This window comes from Falco naumanni, chromosome Z (genome assembly GCF_017639655.2).
Source record: "Falco naumanni isolate bFalNau1 chromosome Z, bFalNau1.pat, whole genome shotgun sequence".
Classification (NCBI taxonomy): domain Eukaryota; kingdom Metazoa; phylum Chordata; class Aves; order Falconiformes; family Falconidae; genus Falco; species Falco naumanni.
In genome coordinates, this window is record NC_054080.1 from 56743460 (window position 1) to 56767739 (window position 24280).

Sequence of the window (24280 nt, forward strand, 5' to 3'; positions counted from 1 at the left end):
AGCACTGGACAAAGGTAAGTGGACAGGAACAACTCTTGTTCTGCAACACACCCAACAGCTGGATACCATATCATAGTAGAAAGTTTCCTATGAAGAACAAGCTGCCTCTTCTACTGTGGAAACAACAGAGCTGAGGGCTGTAAAACAAAGGTATGATCAGCAGATTTCCAGTGTGAAATCACTCATTTTGAGCCAAATCTTTAGCCTTAGAGTAAGTGAATTTGGCTCTCAAGTGAACAGATATCCAGTGATGCCTTCTAATTGCTCAGAAAATATTAAAAGTGTTTTCTTTCTTTGTGATCAACAGACTAACAAAAGGCTTCCATTTTTAACAGGTGAGCATAAATTTTGCACATGCCCTGAAACACTACTGTTCTTAATACTATAGCATGAGAGCTTATAGTACAAAGCTTAAACTGTCACTTTTATTCATGTCAAAGTAAACACAGCTTCTGCCAGTAGTCACACAATTAAGTACTTTCTTCCATATGTCCTCCTTCTCCCTTACATTCAAGTATATCCACACATTCTTAAAGAGGCATTTTTTCATTCCAAGTTTAAAATGTGGAAGATAGCTAAATGGGAGCAAAATGGAAAAAATAAATTCAATACAAACCAGATAAAATATATTGCATAAAACAAACAAAATGAAAAAACCCTCAGCTTTCAGAAACCATTATAGTTTCATTATTTTTCAAGGGGATGTTCATAGGATCTCTTGTATCTATGTATTCACAGCAAACAGCTTAAGGATTTTTTTAATAGCATGGGAAATTGGTTATAGAGATCTATCACTATTAATGCAGGTACTCTGAGGCAGTTAGGAATAGGAACCATACAATGCTAAGACAGTATAATATAAGAAAACGCATGGCAAGAGATCAGACTTGACTATTCACTTTCAATGCCAACAGAGGAAAAAAATTTACTCATTGAGAGAGATGGTGTTTGAAGAATAAACAGTGGGAGCTAGCCCTTTAAGACAATCCAATAGAGTTTTTCAGTAACTTTGCAGAATATGGAGGAAGATAGCATGAAATGAAACCTAGTCAAACTTTGGACAGCTTGCTGAGAATACTTAAGTTTTATGTATCTTTTATGTATTTTATAGCAAAATACTGTTTTGTGAGGCTAACTTCTAGCAGTGATGCGGTGAGTTCCATGTTTTCAGGATGCTTCTAAAGCTGCAGTTAATCAGACTGGCAGGACTTACAATACAGCTTGACCCTTAATATGCATATCGCAGCATAAAAGTAAAAATCTAATGTGAACAGTATCTGTCTAGAGGGCCTTTTGGGTCTTCTGGGATACATTGCAATGCAAATCAGTCTGACAAGGAAAAACTATTAGCTAAGTAAAGACCAACTGAAGAATACAAAGAAGATTCCTGGAAAGGCAATTAGGCTTAAAGGGAAGTGAAATTTCTCAACAGAATAAGATATAATATAGTATAAGGGCACTTATTAAATAACTAAAGCAAGGCTGTAAGCAGCAACAAAGTCCTATGGTTCTGAGTTTGAAATCCAGCTAAAAATATTTTATTACATTGTGAGATGCAACTGAAAAGAATATATAATGGATATCCATCAAACTAATTTGTAACATTCTCAACAATTTCAGAGTACAGGATGAAATTATAAGGTTATGATTACTGGAAAGCTTTTGTGGGATGTCCTTTTTTAAATTTCCACTGTTAGAGTAAGGAAATACACTGATGTACTCATTAAGCAAGGTAAGATGATCCAGGAAGCCAAATGCTTAAGGCCTTCCACTCACGATACGCCTAAGGATAGGCTGAGCAATTTTTGACAAGTTCAGTCTGAAACTTTTCTGTTCTTCCATATTTCTCAAGTTAGTACTTCCACACATGTTTACATACAAAAAGAGACAAATTGCTTTCATTTAAGTTGTGGGGTTTTATAGAAGCTGCAGAAGCAGAGTTCTGCATATATACACTGATCCATCAAAATGATTACTTTTGCCAGCCATGCCTGCTGCATGGAAAATATCAGTGTGAAGCTTCCCATCACCTGCTCAGGTTTGCCTTCAAAAGACAGCACTTTACAATAATAGTCTCTCACCTTGCCCCTGATAACAAGGCAAAATATTAAATACTTCCCTTTTTGCAGAGTGAGTAAATACTTTGGCCACAATGTATACTTGGAAAGATATGGGTAATTTACACATATCGGAAATGCAAATCAACACAAGAAAATTTATTGCCTCTATTCACAAGTTAGGTAAGTGACAAAAGGCCATCTACTGCATGTGACCTACCATCATTACTGTCAAGGCATGTCAGAGAACAGAGCAATGCAGTGGACCCAAGTGTTAAAATGTTTGCTGCTTCTTTTTCTGTTGCCACATGTCCCTAGCAACAGTAATGTTTTAAATTTTAATGCAGACCTTTTTTGTGGATTTTGTAAAGTATTTAGTAGTTATTTGGGTTTCAGTTTTGGAAGTTGATTTGAGTTTTGAACTTCCATGTGAAGAGTATTTCGGGCATCTTAACCACAGGGCCTAATTTTTCCATACAAAATTTTGCACTTGAAACAGTAATAATATAACTAAGCCTGAAACCCAGAGTTTTAACTCATGGTTGCTAGGCTATATAAACTTGGTATGTCAGAAAATTATAGCTATTTCAAAGGAAATGCAGTTTATTTAAGCCTCATGTTAACAACAATACTTAGATTTTAAAAAAAAAATACAGAAAGGTGTTTATAAGCACTATTCTAATATTTTCTAGGGGACAGATATAGGTACAATTCCAATTGAAATTGTGTTAATATTTGTTATGGTACTTTACATGTAACCTATATGGACAAAATCACAGACTAAAAAAAAGAATCCCATGAAAATATGGCAAAATATTTTACCGATAGGTACTCTGAACAGCTGTTCAGCTTTCCTGACTTGAGGTCTTTCTCACACTGGAACTGTTTCTTCGACACTAAAAAATGCCTTATTGACAATATCTCTCAAATATTGAAGAGGTATTTCAAAGTACTTTGATAGTTTCCAAAACCAATACGCTCAATCCTGCCTCCAGATTCTGAGAAAGATACCAAGAGTGTAAATCAGGTTCTTTTCTTTATAAACTTACAAACCCATCTTGCCAAAATAGAGACCAACGCTATCAGGTAGGTGCATTTAAATTCCTTGTCATAAATCAAAAGTCAAGACAAGCCCCTTTCATCTGAACTGCTTCATTGGTTTTAATTTCACTGTAACTTAGAAGTACCCATTTTTTTCCTTTTCTGGAATAGATTCTGAACTGAATTTCCTGAAAAGTGCATGATGGGTAGAGTAATACTGAGAACACAAAAATGTTTGGCTTTGTGAAGCCTTAAAGTCATGTCCCATTTCCTAATACTTCAATAAATCAGCTTCCACATGCACAAAACTTAACAATCTCATCTTGCACATCAAAAAAAGTACTTGGGCATCCTGATGATTGCAGGTCACAAAATAAACAACACCCTGGGACAGTGGACCTTTTAAGCCTCCAGTGACCAAGTCTTTTAAATGTGACTTGTTTTCCCCTACAGCTTTAGAAATTCAATTGGATCTGCAATTCAATAATAGACAGAATAGTTTAGATCAGAAGCCCTGGGCAAACAGTCACTTACTAACTAGGTTTAACAGCAAGTCAGGAAACTTTGCAATTCTAAGTAGAAATGGTATAGAGTAAGGAAGAGAGAAAACCAGGGGTGGAGAGTTATAATGTACATAAACTATGTACATAAACACTACGTAAAAGGTTGTTTCTTTCCTCCTCCTTCACTTCAGTCTCCAATATAGACTATATAAAAAACCTCCACTACAATTAAAAATTACAATCAGCAGATGAAAAGTAAAGCTAAAACACTTATTGAATGTAATGCTGATTTTCCACACAGTTATTTTAGTATCTAACAGACTACTGTAAGATCAAATTTTACCATCACAGTTTAGGAAACCAGATCTTAAAAGATCTTCTTAGTACTGATTCTAAAAGTTGTATACATGAAAGGGAAGCTCTCTCAGAAAACACAAAACTAACTGAAAAACTTTTGGTAATTTATGTCAATTTCTAGTAACAAGCTGGCCCAACTTTACTACTATTGATGTTAGACCTAACTTTTAACAAAGTATTAGAGAGTGTGTAAAATCAAAAACTTATGTAAAGTTCCAGCTAATGAGAAAACAGTTGAAAACATGCACAACATTTTGCTGCTAAGTAGTTTGTTTTATTACACAACATATTTACCTTAGTAAACATAAATGCAAATAAAATTTATGTCATGATTATGTCAAACAGTATTCACCAGATATGAAAGCCAGCATTGGTTTTTCTTTAAATTTAAATAAGATTGACTAATTACAGACGAAATGCTTGAATTTCACTTACAATTTTAAGATCAGCAAAACAAGCAGTCCACAATAGTTGACTTTTGCATGTCTGTGTTGAAGTAAAGGAACCACTGCTCATTTCGGGCTCAAGTATGTTTCTCTGCCCAACATGCAAAACTATTTCAAATTAACTGAACAAATAGGGAATAAAACTTTATTCAAGTCACCCAGCCGGCAATTAAATCAAATGAGAAGCTGAATCCAGGTGCAGCTGTCTTAAGAGTCTTGTAACTACTCAAAAAAATCCTCTGATTCTTGAAGTTTGCCCTAAGCAATGGAGTCCTTAGCAGATGACCCCTCTAGAAAATAATCTGCCATGGGATCCAGCAAAGTATTTGCAGTCCTGTTAGAAGTGGTGCAGGGACAGAATCTGCTCATGAAATACTCCCAGAATATAAATGCTTTGTAGGATCAGCAAGCAAACTCCTCCCTTCCTGTTTTGTGTTTGGTTGTTTGTTTTTTTTTTTTTTTGTTTTTTTTTTTATAAAGAAATATGGTTGTTATGCCAACAGTTACAGAACAGCAGGCTGCAGTGACAGCTAGTGATGAAGACCGTTTATGTCTCACAGCTTCCCTGGGAGGCTGTTACTGAATTACAGATTGATCATGGCAGCAGCACAATCTCACTGAACAATGTGTATGTCCATAGGTTTGGCTTCTGTAATTATTTTGTCTCCTGTTTCCAAACTCAGGTACTTGCCAGTATACTTGAATGGACTAGATGACCTCCAGCGGTCCCTTCCAACCCTGACTTGATCATGCATACAGACTGTGAGGTGTATGACAGATCCTGGGGGATGTGTTATGATCTTAACTAGACTATTCAGTGTTGGGTGTACCAGCAGAGGGGTCAGGGTCTAACGGAAAAGGAGCAGGTAGCTGATCTCCACAGTCCAAGTTGTGGCTGCTGATTGAGGCAAAATTTCTTGGAAAAGATCTAGTCAACTTCCACAAGCCACATAAAGAAAAAGAGACAGCTGAGGACTAGATATTGATACTATGAAACCAACTTATCAGCCAGAAATGCAAAGTTTTACTCCAGAAAAACCCATAAGAAGATAGCTATAATGCTGCAACACCAACCACAGCGAGAGAAGAAATGAGGGGCATCCCTTGCTGCTGATAAATAAATCTCACTCTTCTTTAACATTGCAACAAAATACAAGTATCTATTTTGAAGGGTGGCATGATACAGCACATGGGAAAAAGTGTGTCTTATGAATTAAAGTACCATTCTTAATTCAGAACTTACTGGTTCTTCTATTTTTTCCAGTTCTACTGATACAAGTAGTTCACTGCATCCAAGTTAACATGAAATGATTAATTCAGTTTTAATACAATATGCACCATACTGTTACAAGTCACAGTGACAAAGCCACAAGAGTCAATAAACTATCTACCACAATTTTATATGCTTATATAGTTAAAGATTCCCCTGAAAACCTTGTACAAGATTATTATCACTTTTTCTATAATCTTCCAAAGATGTAATTACAGAAAAAACAAACACCTAAATTCTGAAAGAATACACAGAAGCAATGGTTGTGGGAAGACAATGGATGTGGCAAAGAACTTGTTCTTACATACACTCATGGAAGAAAAGATCATGAAAAAAGTCAGAAAACTTGACTTAGATTTCAGTAGCCACACAATGGAGAGGAGTTTGTATTCTGAACCTGCATAAGCAGTGTTACACTTAATTCCTCTGAGTAAAGAGTCTAAAAAATATTAGTAGTTCCTACACTTGCATTTGTTTCAACACACCCTCCAGTTCACCTGTAAGTTAAAAGATGTATACAATAGAGTCACAGTAGTGACTGCAATTCACTGTAAAGCAATCTGACTTAGTTTTAATTTAGCTAATATGAGAACATGTTTAACAAGTCAATAAGGAGGAGGAGGAAAACTAACTTTTCCCCACAGAGTAACAAGCCATGTTGAAATAGGGGTAGTATACGTACCATCTTGACTAGCAAGGTTTCTGACCTAGCCTCACACAAGTCTCAGAAGGGAACAATGAAAAAAATGACTATCAAGTAAATGGAGAACTGCTAATAAACTGTTTTCAGAATCGACCTTAATGGCTCTTTATCAAATGGTTCAGTGCTTTTCAGTGTTTTTAATGTCTTTAAAAAGAAAGTATGTCTACTAACCCTTCAAAGAACACCAAGCCAATCAGAAGATCACCTGAGGACAGGCTTAAAAATCAGAATAATTTTGGTGAAGAAAACATAGACATTTGCTAAATCCTCTTACTAGGAGGGAAACATTGATTATACAAAACATTATTCTGAAAAACTGGCTAGGAAGTAGATTCACAGAAAAGGATTAAGGGTTTATACTGGATCAAAGATTTAACACGAGTCAATACCTTCAGTGTTAAGAAAATGAAATACTGGATCGTGAGGTGTAAAAGTTATGCAAAAGAACTCCTCATCATCATTCAAATGAGGCCTGGAATTTTAATGTCTAGCTTTTGACCAAACTTGCAGAAAGATGTCAGTCACATGTAGAACAGCTCGGGGAAATCACTGAAAACAATCAAGACATCCAGGAAACAGGAACTATGGGAAAAGACTGAATGAGCAGTGGTTGTTAACCTTAACAATGAACTGAACAGGGAGACAACTCTTCTATGATATAAAGAAAGGTAGCAGCCTGTTCTGCATAGCCAGAGTGATTAGAATAAGAAATAATAGGTTTAAAATCCAATAAGAAAAATCAGATAAAATATAAGAGAAAGCCAAACAGTTAAATACATTCTCCTGTGGACTTCTAAATTCACTGCTAATGAAGACTTTGAAGAATACACCAGGTGAACATCTATTATAAATGACACAGGACTGTCTGATTCCACCCTGAGTAGGAAGATGAATTGGATGATTTTTTTGGGGCTGCCATTTTTGACAGTAACGCACTTAACACAAATATCAGAGCCAGCTCAAGACACAAAACGCACAAGCCAAAGCTAACTTTTACATTGCTATAGCCAGAATATTTCTTCATTTAAAATAATCAGCTTAAAATGACCTTGAGTAGACAAGCACTGCAAGCACTTCCTTCATAGGAAAGGGAAAATGTTTGAGAATCCAGACAGCAGTTTATGTTTCCAGGTCTTTCTTCTCCACTGACTACTTGACAATGTCAAGTATCAAACTCCTGTAGTTTCATAAACTTGCTTAGATTTACAGCTGATATATAATCCAAACCTTTGCTTCCCTAAGCTTTACATCCAGCAGCAGAATCTGGACTAGCTCTTAGCATAGTATTGCACAATGCACTCTCACAAACGTGATGTTTGTAACGAAAGTAGGTAAGTTTTCCACCTGTCTTTAGCGAATTATACACAAAAACTACACTGTACATTCATGTTTGTATTAAGTCTGTAATTATACTATGTAAAAACGTGCTCTGTCAAACCATGTAGACTAGTTTTGTACATACAATACTTTATCTATATGTTTTGGAAATCTTAAAATTATCAAATTTCCTGGTTTTGAAAAGACTTACCAACAATCAATCCTCACACCTCCTTACTACCCCTGTTACTACCATTCTGAAAAGGGGACATGCATTACAGTTCATTAGATGTGTATTTCACAGAAGAATATCAAGAATCCTCAAGTACAACAAAATCATAGATTTGCTGTAAATTAAGTTTAGAATCTTTACTTTCAGGTCTTAAGTTCTTGTACTGTTTATTAACGGTTTTGATCTCAGTAGAGCAAAGAAATGCTCAGGACTTGGAAATGAAGCAGCATGAGAGTAAGAAGACTTACTTGAAAGTTTCCAAATTCTTAAAAGGGTTAAATTCAGGTATTTTAAAAAATAATAAAATAAGCTTCTGCAGCACAGAAAGCTGTAATATACACTGATAACTGGTCTTCTCCATCATAAAAGAATTCTTCGTGTATCCTAAAGCTGACACTTAAAAAAGTGTCTAAAGACATAAGAAATATGTCAGGGTCCACAGCAAGAGAATAGTTGCAGTAGAAAGTTATCACAGTCCTGATTCAGCATATAATAACACTGATTGAAGTTTCAGCAATGCAGCTTAAAACTTATTTATGCCTTCAACACAGCAGCAAAAGCTGGATTGGGATATTTGGCCTTAACTACTATATTGTGCTCTCCCTGGTGCAACTGTGCACTCTTTAAAAAAAAAAACACCACAAATGAATAATTTTCAACTCTTAAAAACCCAACAACCAAGAAACAAACAAAAAAGGGACAACCTACCCGCAGCCATTGCTTCTCTGTGAGAGCATCACTGTAGTCCACATCCCTGCGCTGACGGGATCCTCTTCCAAATATTTTCTCCTCTTCTTCTTCACACGTAAGCCTTTCAACTTCAGCATCATCCTTAATAATCCAGGATGGTAATTCATCCTCCTCCATCAAGCGGGGCTTACGCTTGGGGTTTCTGGCATCCTCCCTGCGACGGTCCATGTCCATGCGCTGCAGTGGCAGTTGGGAAAGGATAAAACAGTTTTAAGGACAAATTTTAAGTGAACCATGGAAACTCGTGGCTAGCTAATGATACTTGAAACTTTAAAACAAGTCTTTCACAGGTACTTCCCTTCCACAACACTTCTAAGTATTTCTAAAATGCAACTATAAAAAGAAGAAGCTACACTTTATTTTCAGTCAAGCTCACTACTCCAGAACTAGCTTTTACTGAAGTAAATAAGACAACACAGCAGCTAAGTGATACAACACAGATCACAAGAACACGGTTGTGTTAATTAAAAAACTCTCGTCCTTTTTTGCACAGGTTTTATAATTTCTTTGTATTCATAACTGTGATCTGCAAATTCTAATCATTCCTTGACAACATCCTATTAAATTGTTGTTATTATCTTACTAAAAAGAATAACCAAAAACACACTAGTTTTGTGAGTCTGAATATCAGAAGAAGATATAAAACTGGTACGACGAAAAAGGAATCAAGGCAGAGAATTAAGAAATTCAGAGAAAAGCTTGCCTACACAGTGCCAGAAAGCCAACATGCTTAAACCATGAACTTAATGCTGTACTATGCAATTATCAGAACACATACAAAAATACCAAATAAGATTAGGTAAAGTGTTAAGAATATTAGAAGGTAATGTTAAGACTTTCAGCTGAAATTGAAATAATCACATAAATTCATTTCAAGTGTGGTGAACAATTACCTCAGAAAACAGGTATGGATACTCAGGATTCATTCCTGAGTATTCAGGTCATTCCCATCGCCAGCATCCACCTCTCTCGACTCTACACTGACCTATGCTCCTGTGGTCCTGTGAATCTAATGTGCGGGTTTTTTTAAGTAGCCCAAACCAGGTAATATGAACAGCCTTTTCAAATAGGCCTTTTGAAGAGTTATATAGCACTTAAACACTCAGTAATCAGTTGCTAAGCAAAGAAAACAAACAGGTGGCCATAAAGCATTTAATTTTCATGTTTGAAAAACTAACATAAATAGACTCACACCAGAATTGGCTGTAGCATCAGAACAGGCTACCGCTTTGGCCAGTTAACGTTTGAAAGACAATTATGCACAAACCCTTCCCTTGTGTCCATGATGCTGTGCTTATACAGAATGCCAACTAGACATGCCAGCATTTTACATCCCTAGTCAAGATGGAGACATGCATAAATGCAGAGGTATTATCTATCTACAGGGGCAGCTCAAATCCAGCCAGATTACTAACAGGCTTACTGACTGCACTGTTGAATATGCGGAATCTTCTCTCATCTTGGCACTTCTCAAATACAAGCATTCCAAAATAATTCCTCAGGCACATCACCTTATCTGGTGCCCTATCTGATTTCTAAACTCAGTGAAACGCAGAACCTAAGATGCGTGTCTTCACTCTGCGGGTCCAACTACATCCAAGAAGCAACTATAAATACATGTGGGTTTTCTCCATCTTTCATTACCTCAGACAATGATGAATGGGCTGCATAGTCTTTACTTTTTTATAGCAGACTTCATGATTTCACCTTTCAAAGAACATCTCATTCAGTCTGAATTAATTTCAAAAAATGTCTCATTGAAGTCAGATATGTGGCTTGTTTTATTGCTAACTTGGCAACTAGCAAGCTGCACTAGAGAAGGCCCAAATGGGATAGACAGGGTAGATTTCTCTATTATTTAGCAGAGAACTTCAGTAAAGTTGGGGACGTCATATTACAATGACATTAAGTATATGAAGTGAATGCAGAAGCTTCATTTGTTTTGCTGTTGACCATGTTTCCATCTCTAAGACAAAGACTGAACAGTAAGGTAGTATATTTTAACAGCTGTTTTCTGAAATAAATGTGCCTGGGAAGGAAAATTACAAGACACTAAGTTAATCTGAGATGCAAGCGATACAAACAGCCATTTGTACTCAAACCACTTTTATCTCTGGGAAAGCTCTGTCCTATCTTCCCATGTCTTGCCAAAACATCTGCTTCTAAACCAGATACGATATTATATTGTAACTAATAAATTAATTGTTTTTAGACTGTCCTCAATGAGGCCTAAATGCTGGAAATGAAAAACCAATGCTTATACATAAGTGGAGAACTAAAAGTGTTGGCACACTCAAGGCCTAAAACTTCCAGTTTAGAAAAAGCACAGAGCATTGCTGTCCTTTGAACTATGAATTGTTATCTTAAACTTTCTAAATCATAATTAAAGCTGTTCTGAAAAAAAACATACAAGCTACTCAGTATAAAACCAGTAATTTATACTTAGTTGCTGCTATATTGCCATTTTGGATTCAAGGAATTAAACTGTATTTGCACAGCTAGAGTATGAGCACACATTTAGCTTTCCACTTGAAAGGCTCTTTTTACATCAGAAATTTTTATTTAAGTAAATATAACATTAAACATAACTTTTTTTTTCCCCAGGAAGAGTAACACTTTTCGAAGCACACTATTGTAAAATGACAAGAGTTGTACAGAAAACACTGAAACACTGACTTTTCTACGAATATTTCCTAAACTTTTTTACTATGTGATGAGGTGCCATTATTTGCAATGAATACAAAAGGAGGACAGTGTGAAGTCTGAGGCTATCTGGAGTTTTTATCTCTTGTTATACATATGGAACCTCTAAAAGTCAGGGGAACAAAGTCTACTTGTACACATCCTCTTTCTGAACAGTGTAGTTAGTTTTATAGCTACATCTCAGGATCTATGCCAAGGAATGCTTCTGACCTGAAAAGTGACAGCAGGACAGCTGCTTAAGGAACTTATGTGCTCTCTTGCCTATTGTTTTGAAACTGCTCTCTTTAAATAAGCAAAATACATGCCTTTACACCTCTAAGCCAGTGAATGAACAAACCAAAACACATTTGTTGGTTATTGCAGCTTACTGCATTCTGATTATATCTGCACAACCTTAAAAGAGACAATAAGGTGGCATAGGTATCACTGAGGAAAGGAGAATAGATGCCTGTATTTGTGCTCTGTATCTGACTATGCAAGAGCTAAAATATTAATAAAAAGATGACCAGAAAACCTGACTGCAAACTTGTTTTTTAGACTTTTCTTTTATAAACAGTTTACTAAAATGAAAAACAATTTCTTTATTAACAATTATTTCTTAGTCATTAATATTTAACTTTACTGTTTCTATCTCAAGTGTTTTAAAACTCCTGGCTTTTGAAGCATGTTAGCTTTGCATCTTCAAATTTTTATTACCTACTATCAACTCTTCACTATCCCTTAACAACTTTCATGTAAATTAATATGGAAAACACAAATTCAGCCCACACAGTGCTAAAACTGTCTTCACTCTAGGCCCCTCAGCTGTTCTATTGGATGGCTGTTAATAGCCTTCAAACTTAATCCAAAAATGTGACTTTGTAGAATTTTGCTGCAAACAGGCATAAATTCATCAGCTACTTTCAATCTATGGATTGCTAGTACAGCTGCTGTAGGATTAGAGGGCAGCGTGCTTTACTTTCACTACTGAAGTATTCTCCTGTTGCTGTGACAGTGGCTCCCAAAAGTCCTCCAGCAATCCTCACGTTGTACACACACTAAAAGGCAAGAGACGTGCCTACGCTGACAATTTAGTCATTACTCCACCAGCACTGTAGCAGCACTAGCAAAAATGGGAAGTACCAATAAAAATTAGTTGCTCACATTTGATCCACTTCACTAGCTCTCCTTCACTGACTGTTCAACAGCTGTAGCAGCAGGGACGCAGCTGACTAGGCCCCTGACAGAACCATCGGCAAACCCCAGTGAACTCACACAGAAACAGCACTGTCAGCCTGCTAATCTTGCCACATTCCTGGAGTTGTCCTTGCCAATATCACAGCCCAAAAGTCAGAAGAAACGTTGAAAAATAAAAAGCATGTTGTAAAATGAGCAGGCTGAACTGTGCAAACACTGCAGATTTCTCAGGTTGTGCCAGACCCTTTCTTCAGATCGGCACTGCCCCACAGCACTGTCCACAAGGACCTCTGAAGTCTTTCTGTCACGTGAGGAGCTCTGTATTTAAGTACACTATCTTTCTTTGCTCAGGTGAACAATGCAAGTAAATAAAGCCTACTCCTCCAATAAAGTTCTCCAAAATTTGAACAACAAAAGGCTAAGGCCTTTGTTAAAAACACTGGAGAAATACTCCACTTACGATCATATCATTCTTACCATAAAGAGATCAAATTCCTCCTCTCGTCGGGCAATCATCTGATTCAGAGTCTCATCATCAGGAACTTCATCTTCCTCCTAGTTACACAGATAAATAAAGGTATCAGGAAGAAGCTACATGCCACTTGAAGTAGCAGCCTCCATCAGGTCAGTGTTGCACTGACCCTCCTTCCATCACAACACGCGTGAAGCACTCAAAACTGAAACTTTTAAAGTGTTAAGCAATTAAGTAGTAATGCAAAATAGACATCATTAGAGAGGTGACTGGGACTTATTACCCCCTTCATAAACTGAGCATGAGGAAATGAGCAAATATGCAACCAGGAAATTTGGGGTTGTGGTTTTCCTGGGTCAGAAGCACAGTTAGTGCTTCAGTTAAAATACATGCATTTCCGTTCTGCTCTTCTACAGTACTCCCTCAGAAATACCATTGTGCATTATGAGGTCTTTGCTGTCAAAGCAAGGAGAGTGCAAAAGTCCTGGTTAAATGAAAAAAGAAGAAAAAAGTCATTATACTGGGAAAAAGCCCTGCTGAATCCCTCTTGCTCTGGACCATTATCTGCCTACAAATTGAGATGTGAACCTCTGACTTCAGACAAAATTAATTATTCCATAAACACAGAAACAGTCCTTGGTAAAACAATTTAGAACAGTAGAATTCAACTAAAAATGTTAAAGCTGAACAGCTATGATACCCATTTTAATACGATCAGAGTCCACAACGTTCAGTTCCCCTTCCTGAATTGTTATTAAAGCACGTGGCATTTCAAATCTGACAACAGGTTAATCGAAACAATAAAACCACATACTGGCTCCTACACAGGGCTTACTGAACCTATATTACAGTATGCTGCAGTCCTAGAATTTTTCATGAAAACTCATGTTTTGTACTTAGTGAAATGGGAGTATAGAATGCCGCACATAGCAGCCAAAAAAACCTAATGTTCTGTAGCTTTTCCCCCCTGAAACAAACAGAAAAGGTCTTTATCTCTATCCACACATCTTATTTACCCTCCACTGGCAATATTTCTATATCTCAGAAAAAAATGCAGTTCTTATTAATGCAATTCTCAACAAACTGAACACCTCTGTACCTTAATGTACATGTAATTTACATTTTAACATGAAAAAAAATAGCTGGGAAAATGACAGAGAGCTAGTTCTTCTCAATTCTAGTCAGTGCACCTTTAATGTTCAAGAAAAGGAACATAGTTACACACACAGACAGACTAGTATATGTCCCTTCTTTTATGATCAATGAAGAATGTGACCCTTAATGAAAGTTTCATATTCTTCCTATCATCTCAGACAGAGCAGCTTGTGATCTGAAAACAGTAAGGGATCCCACTGCAGAAGCTGTAACAACAGTGCCCACAACATCTGTGGTTAGTCTTAATAATGCTGTTGCAACCAGGCAGCCTTGGCAGAAGAAAAGTTTATAAACACCAGTGCCAATGAAAAATACCTCCATGAACAAATTACTTCTAATCACCTGTCATACTTTCCTATTATTCCAATGTATCTTTCTAAATACACAGAAAATCTTTGCTTTATCTAGTACTGCTGAAAGAAAAAACAGAGCAAATAGGAGAGGAAAGAAGAAAGAAAAATAAGAGGAGTTTTGATACTGAATTTACGAAAACTACTGAGAAGGTACAAATAAGAATATAGTGCTCTACATACAAGTGCAAAAAACTTTGATATGCAAGTTTAAACCATGCTTAGCATAGGAATATTTAAGTAGGTGGTCACTACACAATCTCTTTATTAGGTGTTCTAGTGTGTATGTGCAAGTCAAAGTTGTTTTGAGATGAGTAACTTTCAACTGAAAGATTTACTTTTTCTTGTCACTGTCTCATTTGATACTCAAATTTTGTTTCCAGTGATGTTGCAATGAAGAAGCAATGGCTGACCAGTGCAGGATGGTGCAAATTCAATCCCTCTTACTCCCTCAGCAGTTTCAGTGTTTGGGTGAAGTTTTGCATTGTCTCTGTTTACAAAGAAATTTTACTTGAAAGCTTCAGTCTGAATGTTAGGGGTCCCAAATATGGCTTTCATCCAAATGTTGAATTTTGTTCACATTAAGAGAAGAGTCTGCAGTGACAGGCAAAAGACGGGGCTCACCATTCCATGCCAATGCAACACCAATGTTTGCTTTAAAGACTGATGCTGAGTTATGGCAAGCAAACCTTGGTTAAATCTGTGCTTGCTTTAGGATGGTAGACCAAGAGTATTTGAACAACATCCAAGAAGCAGATTGCTCTGAAATCATCTATGAAATAAGGCATGTCAAGTAGGCCTGAACTAGAGTCTTGACTTCTGAAACAATTTCAGAAAAATATTTTCTAGAGCTATGAAAACATAACAGATTTACATCGATTTTAAAAACAAATCAGCTTACGGAAAACTTCTATTGGTTTCAAGTTCATCTGTCTACTCATATAGATGGTATTGGCTGGTTGAGAACTACAGTTTTACTTTATCAAAAATGGTACATATACAACATCCCATTTCTGCATTCAAACCCTAAATAAGAGAAAATTACTGCTAAACAGTTTGTCGGTCTTCTTCATTTCTTATGAAAAATACAAACGCAAGAATACAAAATTCTATCTTAATGATATACTAGCTTTTTCTAATGCACAAGAAGACAAAGAGTTTAGACAATTGTTTAATTATTGAAGAAGTAAACTCCTTGGTCTTTGAAACTTTACCCCACATAATGAAGGATGCCTGTGAAACAGACTATAGAATCTTCTTTCCTTTGAGTGTGCACCCTGTTCAGACATAAAAGGCACACTCAGAGGCAAAATTAGACTTTAAATCTCTGTGTCTTTAACCAGTACAGGTTATTTTTGAGGTGGGGAAAAAGTACTGCAGAATGGGATTCTTTTGTGTCTTCAGTGTAATTGATACATTTATACACTCTGTCCCAAATATGGCTTTCATCCAAAAGCTGGATTTTGTTCACATTAAAAGAAGAGTCTGCAGTGACAGGCAAAAGAAGGGGCTCACCATTCCACAATCACAATTTCAGAGAAGAATACAATGAAAAGACAGGGACATACAGTCAAGTGATTCTATAATTTCACTTCTCAGTATTACAAGGAAAGACTTGACAGTGGGGTTTTTTTTTTAACAGCTAATTGTTTCTTGAAGAAGAAGGGGTAATCAGAAGTCCAGGTTGGACACAGCACCAGAAAGAGAGTTATTTTGCTGGCTTGCCCTAACCCTAGAGCATATCAAAGCAGATCTTAACTCTTTGGATCCAAAGGATCCAAAAGAAGCACAATAAGCAGAGTCTTTCAAGATTGAACCTAGGTAGTACTAGTTGCTCAGCATGTCTGAAAATCAGATTACTTAGTTTAACACCTCAACTGGATTTAGGAACTGTTTTATAATCTGTTTTGGAAAAAATCTTTGAATAAAATTCTTTGCCAAAATTATGAGACAGCAGAAAGGGTTTAAGTTACAATGCCCAACTCTACACTAAGATTTAATTCTAACAATTGCATCACAACCATTACATTATAACCTATTACTGTGAGCCAAAAAAAAAAAAAAAAAAACCAAAAAAAAAAACCCAGAGAGAAAAATTAAGTTGTTTCTTTGACTGGACAGCAAGAACATGATGACATTTCTGATTTCAAAGGAGAGGACAAACTTTGGAACTGAGGAAAAAAATGGCAAAGTACTTCCTGGAACATTCCCTTACTGATTCCTTCTCACCACTTTACCTCATTTTCTTCTTCATGTTCCAATATAGCCTGTAGGAAGGCTCTCCTTTCATGGCTTGAAGATTTCTGATCAAACATTCCAGCCTGAATAACTTTTTGATCTACATTCAGCTTATACTTTGCAGCAGCAAGTATCTTCTCTTCCACACTGTTCACAGTACACAGTCGCAAGACTCGAACTTCGTTCTGCTGACCAATTCGGTGAGCTCTGTCTTGGGCCTGCAAGTCCTATTAGGCAAAAAAATACAAGGAATGGTTTATAATGTAAGTCTGCTACAGAAATTGTTCTCTGCTTAAAGGACATTATAATGCTGAATTCTTTTTGTTATACAAAGGAAATACTGAAACAACAGTCCACTACAATTCACATGGTTCATTCCTCATCATCAAACTTCATCAGACCAAGGTAAAGGGGAAAATAAAAGGAAAAAACATGGACATGCTCTGTACCGTGTGCATGCAGTAAAACAAAAACTTCTTGAAAGCATGTGCAGTGACTGAGAAGGGCTGATGTATTTATTTTTTCCCTTCCATTCAAATCTCATGGCCTTCCAAGCCAAAATGAACCCTAAAGTAAAACATGTCTTGTCTGCAGGAAAAGAAAGCAACTAATTACTAGGAAAAAAAAAACATACAGAAACTTACCTATTAAAGACCATTGCTAATTCTTAAATACATGAACTAAAAATTATTTGATCTGTTGAATTGGCTTTTAACTGGGAATATTTGCATTAAAACAGCTTAAATATGATCTTCCTGATTTAAAGTTCATACATACAAGAATGTGAATCAATATAACTATTTTTTGGTCAGGTGACTGCACTTAAGAAATGGTGAAAATAAAAAGTACACTGCAGGTCATAGGTAAAGAATTTCTTTTATTAATTCAAAATTTTATCTATTTTTTCAGGGAAAAGAGAAATCCATTAACTCCTATAAATGATGTGTTTCTACTTCGGCATAGTCAGATAATAAAGGGTATTTAACCTCAAAATGTATCACAGTTTTGTGCTACCGCACAACACAGAAATTTCTTAATGTAGAGGGAAAAAAACCAGGCAATGAGTATGCCTGTTTCAGTCCAGCACCTTGCTTTTGCCACCGGTTAGCTCTTCCCTCCCACAATTCCCTTCCCAAGCACTACATCCCATGAGGCTGCTGCAACCTAAAGGTGTATTTGAAGTTCGCATTAACAGTGAAGATGAAGCTACAATATGAATTTGTTTACATAATTATTCTCAGAAGCACAGGAAAGTGGTAAAGCCAGGAAATGTAAGTATTTCTGGAAATATGCTGTTTAAGTGCTACCTCTCCCTCGCCTTCTCTTCCCCCTCAGTTATCCCCTTTTAGCACACTGCTCATTAAAATGAACAGCTCAGTCCCATCTGCCAGACAAGAGAAAGTGCATGCACTGAAAAGAAGGTTGAGGGGAGACCTTATCACTCTCTACAGCTACCTGAAAGGACGTTGTAGTTAGGCAAGGATGGTTCTCTTTTCCCAAGTAACAAGCAATAGGACAAGCGGAAACAGCCTCAAATTGTTCCAGGGGGAGCTTAGATGGGATATTAGGAAAAATAACCACTGGAACAGGCTGCCCAGGGAAGTGAGTCACCATCCCTGCAGGTATTTAAAAGATGTATAGACATAGTGCTTAGGGACATGGTTTAGTGGTGGACTTGACAGTGTTAGGTTTATGTTTGGACTACATGATCTTAGGGATTTTTTTCCAACCTAAATGATTCTATGGTTTTGTAAGTTAGCAATCTGCCAATTGAACACTCCAGAAAATATTCTGTAATTTTCACTATACCGCAAGGATTTATTGCTATCAAACTGTTGAAATATACAGTACTCTGCACTAAACTTGTCTGTGAAAGTGACCTGAAGACAACCAAAAATACAAAGAATGAAGTGGTTTCTACGCTGCTTTCAAAACCTCTAAATATAATTTCTTATATAAAAAAACCAAATTTCTTAAGCCTTGCTTTAAATGAGTCACCATGGCATCTATGGGAGTTCAAATGCCTTCAAACTTTTATATAAAACTCTCTTTAGACTCACTTCCCTTACTTTTACATGTGGCCATTGACTACGATTTGCATATATTTGCACAATAGCTGAAAACATACAGATAGCTAAGTACTTTCAGAGATATTTAAGTACATTTAAAAAAAAGGCACTAAGTGACAAAGATTTCAGTTACCTCTTCTGGATTTTTTAAATAAGCCAAGCAGTTTGATAACCTCTTTTACTAGTCATCTATACTCACTCCTACCCACCTACACCAACAGTTTAAGTTCAGTGTCTCAGGCCAAGACTGCTGCACTCATACGGCTAATAATTTCCTGAGACAGGCAGTGCTCTCCACAGCCTTTACTAAAATAGGGCAACCTATCTGCTGAAGACTCAAAATGTGGAGTTACTTATGTCCTAAGAGTTAAAGAATGAGTACAATTATACAAATGAAGCAGGCCTATAAGGCCCCTAGCTCTGAGGATTCAGAGACTCAGACAAAGAATATATACAAGCACAGAACTACTGATTACAACCAAAATGTTTCCTGGTTGTAGCAGTTTGCTTCACTAATTTTGTAACAGTTTTCTTCACTCAAAGCAGCATTTTATGACTTATCTGGATCTACCCCTTTCACCCCAGGTGATATAATCCCCAATTTAAAAAGGAACCCAAAAAAGCATGATGATATTCTTTGCACATTTCATGAAGGTAAGTAAATAAAAATACCTGGTGAGGATTCCAGTCACTATCAAAGATTATAACAGTGTCAGCAGCCTGGAGATTTAAGCCTAGCCCTCCAGCTCTTGTACTCAGCAAGAAGATAAAGTACTGTGACCCAGGTTCGTTGAACTTCTTCAACAGAGCAGCTCGATCCTCTGATTTCGTTGTGCCTGAAAGGATATAAAAAAACCCCAACCTTACAATAAAGATGTGAACTATAATAATGTAAATACAATGTCAGCTGCTAAAGGTACGTATTAGAAGGGAAATCTTAGCTCACTTGCTCTTTGCCATATCTGCCACATTTTCCATAATACAAAATAAACACTGGCGATGAATGTTTTGGTCAACTGCCTATCACATCTAAGAGGCAGACTTCTAAATACCTCTTATTAAGTATTTCTTCTGACATTTCAGAAGTGGACTTTAAAATGCTGGCTAACATTGTTTTTTTATAACTCACATAAATGTCAACTGAAGTTGCTACACACAGAAGAGAGCTACAGTTTTTATTAATGCCTTCTGGACACAACAGCACCTAAATATTTCAAAAGTTACTTAAAATACAGATTTATCAAAATGTGAGTGTTAGCCTTCAGAGTCATAATTAATATGAAAGGGATTGAAAATTCTTAAAATCTTGAGGGTGATGGTGTACAATGGCTGAGGGAGAGCAGGCACGGAATTAAATACTGGTGAAACCATAGACAAAGTTCTAAGTAAAAACCAAGCCCTGTGCACTCTGACAATGAGATGAATTTCATGTACTTCGACAACAGTATATGCATCATCTTAGCCTGGTCCACTGTTTTCCTCACCTTTTTCACACTTCTGTCTGTAACTGAAAGCCAAAGAAAGTCTGCTGGTTTAGGAAGGTATTGATAGATGTACAGAAGATGGATGTTTTTCCGTTACTGTGGTAGGTTGACCCCAGCCAGCTGCCAGATTCTCCCCCCACCCCACCCATCCTCAACACTACAGGCAGAGAAAATAAGATGGAAAAGCTCCTAGGCTGAGATAGAGGAAGTTTAATAAAAGTAAAAGCTGTGCATGCAAGCAAAGCAAAAAGAGGAATTAATTTACTACTTCCCAACATCAGGCAGATGTCCAGCCATGTCCTGGAAAGCAAAGCCTCAGCACCTGTAATGATTGCTTGGGAAGACAAATGCTGAAATGAGGAATGTTGCTGCATCCTCTTCCTTCACCTCAGCTTTTACTGCTGAGCATGTCCCTTTGGTCTGTTTGGGTCAGCCGTCCTGGCTGGGTCCCAGCTCACCCTCAGCCTACTAGCCTTGAAGGTGGAGGGGTAGTTTGGAGAGAAAGCCTTGACACTGTGCAAATATGGCTCAACAGCCAAAATGCTGCAGTGTTATCAACCCTGCCTAGCCAGAAATGCAAAGCACAGCACTACATGGGCTGTTAGGAGGAAAGTTAACTTCATCCCGGTCAGACCCAGTACAGTCACACAGCCAAACGGCTAGCCCACAGAAACCTATTCCCTTCAGAAGCACATGACTTGGGTAGAAAACACTTTATGCAAGCAGACAGCTGGATAGTATCTACATACATATTACATTCCAGCCTGGAAGATATCATCACAAAACTGGGGTTTTTTGTGTTGATAAAACACAAAAAAAGAAGAAAAAAGTTGTTGATAAAAAACTGAAAAAAGAAGAAAAAAGGGTTCATCTCACTAGTTTAAGAAATTACCTGCAAAACCTTAAAGAAAACAAGGAACTGTATTTACTACACTGCATATTACCATAGACATCCTAGCATGAAAAAGAATTAATTTTAAAATACATGGTATAAGGTAATTTAAAACATTTTAAATGCAATATAATGAATATTTCCTGAATGGAAGCTTTAAAACATCTGCAGGCCAGAGGTGCAAGGAGGGTTTGGGTAGCACAGTTCTATTGTTCTTCAGCCAGTTTTGACAAAGACATCCTGTGGCAGTGAGACAGCTTGTTTGCATCTCAGATTCATTAATCTGTATTACAATTGAGGATAACAGTGTTTCAAGTCTATGTTCCTTAATATTAGTAAAGGATGAGAACACTTCTCATCATTACTTTTTCTTCCAAATAAAGCATGAAGCAAAAAGTCTACTTAAAATGCTGCAAAAAGGATATCCAAAAGGACCTTAAATCTCACTTTATTCAAGGACCTTAAACTCTCACTTTATTCATGCCATTCTTTATATTTTTCTTAAATCAATGCTTTTCTATTAAAAAGCTGTATTTTGATAAATACTGCTGGCCCTATGTTATACTATAATGTGTGAGATAAATACATTAAGTAAAAATAATGAATATTTAAGAAGGTCAGTATGAGGCAGAGATCACCAACATGAAAGAAGGCAAAATGAAAACTTGTTTCAAACCGGTTTAATCCTCAGATGCTATTTTTAGTTATTTTCCTTTCAATATTACCCCACTATGTTTCTAAAACATTTTTTCATTCAAAGGTAATAAAACATATCTATACATAAAGTAATCGAGGCTACTGACCTTCCTGTGAAATTCAGGAAGAAAATCACAGGTACTACTTTACCTGTCACTGAAATTCAGCTATCCTGTGGAGAACAGCAGCTGAACTTTAAACAGGCACAAATTAATTAATTCCCTGGAATTTCAGCAGAACACTGGCATTATCATCTCTCATCATGCGAATACTTTCAGGCAACTTAGATAGTGACAACTCATTGGGACCCTGGATTTTAAACCTTGTTAGAAAAGAGATCAGCCCGTAAACATCAAATCTCTATATAACCTGCATTCCAGGAACAGCCCTCAGTGTATGTCAAAACAATCCCTCCACTGAATGGTTTGCAGGTTAAACAGATGAAAGAAAACAGTCAAAGAGCCAGGGAGATGGAGAATTAATTAAGATCAACTCTGCCAAGAGAGGCAGATGTACATCTTCCTCAGTACCTTCTCTGTAGGAACAGGGAAAATTCTAGTAAGCTGCAGCTTAAGAGTCTACCGCCATAACTTCAAGATACTACCCTTGCAGACTCTTCCTTCATGGATCTGTCAAATCATTTTTTGAACATGTGTACACTTTTGTATAGTCACATCACAGCACTGCTGTGCTAGGAAGACACTAGGAAGAGAACCCAGGTCTTCCATGCCCAAATTACTGAAGCATGCCACCTCCTTATTATTTATCCTTTTTTTCATTTAGCTTACCATCAAGACGCAGGTAAAGGAAATTTCGAAAGGCAAAGTAGTCTTCCATAATGGTCATAAGTGATGTCATTTGACAGAAAAGAAGCACACGATGGTTAGTAGCTCGTAACTTTGGTAGAATACGGTCGAGTAGCTCAAACTTCCCTGAGGCCCGATAAAGTTCAGCTCTGTTGAAGAGAAAAAGCACAGCAAATGCCAGAATAAGCTTGCATTTAGAAAAGTTTTTAATCATTATCATGTCAGAGTATAACAGAAAGATGAATTTACTTAAGATAAAACTAATAGCACTTTTCTTTCTTTAAACTGTTTATATTGATTAAAATAAAAAAATAAACACCTATGTGAATTCCTGTTTGCAAAGGATTTTTCTTCAATTATGAAAACTGTGTGGACTTTCAGCCACACAGAATACCCTCCTTTATGAAACTAAATTCTGTTTCATTATTTATCTAAATAGACATTATTTCTCAGCTAGATAAGCATTTTATCAGTTAAGACATTCACCTGCTAGTTTTGCTTTCAACTGGCATTTACTGCAGCTGTAAGTTGTATTTAATCAGGCACATTAGAAACAATTCCCTTTCCACTCAACTACTATGTACATGAAAGTGAAATATTCCAAACTTAACCAATGTACAGAGACAATGGGAAGAGTCTGACAGAGGATATACTACTCTTCAGCCATATATCCTTAGTAGTCCTGAACAACATTTGGTTGCTTTGATTAGCTGCTCTTCTGTCTTCTATGCAAAACAAGACTCTTAGGAATGAAACTGAACTCATAACTGAGAAAAGTAAACAGGTTGTCTAAATCAGCATCACAGCAATATGGTTTACAAAAATAATTTTCACACAACTTTTTTTCCAAGCTTAAGTCTGTACTCTCAAAATATGATTTATCATTAGCAACAGTACACTGAAGTCCACAAGACACATGGCTTTCTGATATGCAAACATATGTAATCAGCAAAAGACTAAACTATTCGGGAGACAAGTGGTCTCATACACTAGTTAAGGAAAAAAAAAAGAAGTATCATTAACATCTGAACAGGAAGGGAATCACATGGCAGATATACACCTTTCCTAGAGAAAGCATTAAATTCTAGACAGTTGCACAAAGAAGTGCCAAGGACAAAATTTAAATCTATGTAATTTGAAATAATGGAAGAAATGCTACTTTAATTTGGAATAAAGATGGTAAAGAGGTAAAAGCAGAAAGCAAAAATAACAAGAATGAGAAGAAAACCCCAACTGATACCTCTGAAGAGTCATTCCAAAGAATTGCAGATGCTATCTAAGCTATTCCAGTACAAGGGTATGTGCCTTGTACATGTACCTGTAAATTTTTAGCATGTACCTTCTAAAAAAGTAATGTGATACATTAGTTCCAATACAACATTATGAACAGGAGGAAAAACTGAAAGTTACCCATTGATGACACCATTTGAGTAGCCTAAGTGTTCAGCGAAGGACTCCTGCAGAGTTATACGAAATAAACAGATTATTATGAACTACAAAGTAACCCAAAATTATGCATTTTTATATCAATTAAATATATGACTGTTGGGGCTTGAGTTCCGT

The 24280-nt window shown here is 36.6% G+C and overlaps 1 protein-coding gene across 5 annotated transcripts in view; it reads right to left on the reverse strand.

Annotated features, from left to right (window-relative positions):
• Positions 1 to 24280, reverse strand: part of SMARCA2 (SWI/SNF related, matrix associated, actin dependent regulator of chromatin, subfamily a, member 2) — a 120410-nt gene that overhangs the window by 25598 nt on the left and 70532 nt on the right. For all 5 annotated transcript variants that reach the window (XM_040579072.1, XM_040579068.1, XM_040579070.1 and 2 more), the window contains 6 exons: positions 24128 to 24174; positions 22700 to 22866; positions 19512 to 19675; positions 16770 to 16997; positions 13033 to 13110; positions 8635 to 8853 (listed from right to left, as the gene is read on the reverse strand). In XM_040579072.1, coding sequence (XP_040435006.1) covers positions 8635 to 8853; positions 13033 to 13110; positions 16770 to 16997; positions 19512 to 19675; positions 22700 to 22866; positions 24128 to 24174 — 903 coding nt within the window. The remainder of the gene's footprint in view (positions 1 to 8634; positions 8854 to 13032; positions 13111 to 16769; positions 16998 to 19511; positions 19676 to 22699; positions 22867 to 24127; positions 24175 to 24280) is intronic.